Source organism: Quercus suber, unplaced genomic scaffold (genome assembly GCF_002906115.3).
Source record: "Quercus suber isolate HL8 unplaced genomic scaffold, Cork oak 2.0 scaffold_466, whole genome shotgun sequence".
Lineage (NCBI taxonomy): Eukaryota > Viridiplantae > Streptophyta > Magnoliopsida > Fagales > Fagaceae > Quercus > Quercus suber.
The window spans coordinates 265,019-266,380 of record NW_027069917.1 but is presented as its reverse complement, the minus strand read 5'-3'; the positions used below and the strand labels follow the sequence as shown (position 1 = coordinate 266,380).

Sequence of the window (1,362 nt, the reverse complement as noted above, 5' to 3'; positions counted from 1 at the left end):
TTTAGCGTGAAGAGTGCGTATTGGGGAGCAGTAGAGTTGTCTCAGTCTGAATGCAGTGGTAGTTGCTCAGATATCAGTCATGAAAGAAGGTTTTGGAAGCTTCTGTGGAGCCCCCCAATGCCCCATAAACTTTGACACTTTGCATGGAGAGCGTGTCAGGATGTTCTGCCCACAAAGTCTAATCTGATGCTCCGGAAGATCTTACAGGATAGTACGTGCGAGGAATGTGGGTTGATGGCAAAAACTACAGGTCACTTGTTTTGGTCCTATCCAAGGGCTCAAGAAATGTGGGCGTGCTCAGAGCTGGTCATCCCTTTTGAAAGGGACGAATGCCTGTCATTCAAAGATCTAATATGGAGATTGTTTATAGGGGATGCATCTCGGATAGAAGTTGCAGCAAAGGTGATCACCGATTCATGGAGTCTTTGGAACAACCAAAATGAGGTTCGGGTTGGTGGTGCAAGGAAAATAAGGGCTGACCTGATAAAGAGGGCAGTGCAGTATATGGAGGAATTTATTGCAGAAACGGAATTACCTATGAGTATGCCAGTTCCAGAGGCACAATTCCTAGCTTGGGTCCCTCCAACAACACATTATTTCAAGGTCAATGTGGACGGTGCGACTTTTGCGAAGCAGAAGGCTGCTGGGGTCGAGGTAATAATTCGGGATGATCAAGGACAGGTCATAGAAGCGTTAATCAAGAAGATTCAAGCACCTTTAGGGGCGGTTGAGATTGAAGCGAAGGTATTTGAAGCTGGGATGCAGTTCACGAAGGACATAGGCATTCAAGATCTCATTTTGGAAGGAGACTCACTTACCATTTATCATGCACTAGTGGGTTTGTCACTACCTCCAACTTTAGTGGATTCTGTGGTGAAAGGCTTGCAGTCCTTTTGTGGAGAATTTCATCAGATTTCTTTCTCACATGATCCGCATCAAGGAAATAGGCCGGCACACCTTTTAGCTAAACATGCCAAGGGCATTGTTGATTATCCTACTTGGATGGAAGAGAACCCTTATTTCTTATTTGAACAAGCTCTGCTCCATAATGTACTTTCTTTTATTGCTAATTAATATAGTTTTAGTCTTTTCATAAAAAATAAAAAATAAAATGTAATATAAATATCGTGCACATCAATCAAAACTTAGCTTTTGGTTTAATTTAATCTATGATCACTAGTTACTTTGCTTATATAAATAAGAAACAATCTTAGTTTAATGGTTCGTGCTAATTACAATTTTAACCCTCCATTACGAACCTTAGGGCCTCCTCTAGTTTAATTTAAAAGATCTTAATTGGTGCGGGGCACCACACTCCATATCCATGTGACCGTTGAAGTTCAAAAAATAAAAATGTAAATC

The 1,362-nt window shown here is 41.3% G+C and overlaps 1 protein-coding gene across 1 annotated transcript; it reads left to right on the top strand.

Annotated features, from left to right (window-relative positions):
• The first annotated feature begins 285 nt into the window (after positions 1-285).
• LOC136062905 (uncharacterized) lies at positions 286-1,074 on the top strand. The gene has a single exon (XM_065762619.1). The coding sequence runs from the start codon at positions 286-288 to the stop codon at positions 1,072-1,074; it is 789 nt and encodes a 262-aa protein (XP_065618691.1).
• The last annotated feature ends 288 nt before the right edge of the window (positions 1,075-1,362 follow it).

Bases quoted from the DNA above. Each gene is read 5' to 3' on its own strand.
- LOC136062905 (XM_065762619.1), top strand. From the start codon at position 286: ATGTGGGCGTGCTCAGAGCTGGTCATCCCTTTTGAAAGGGACGAATGC.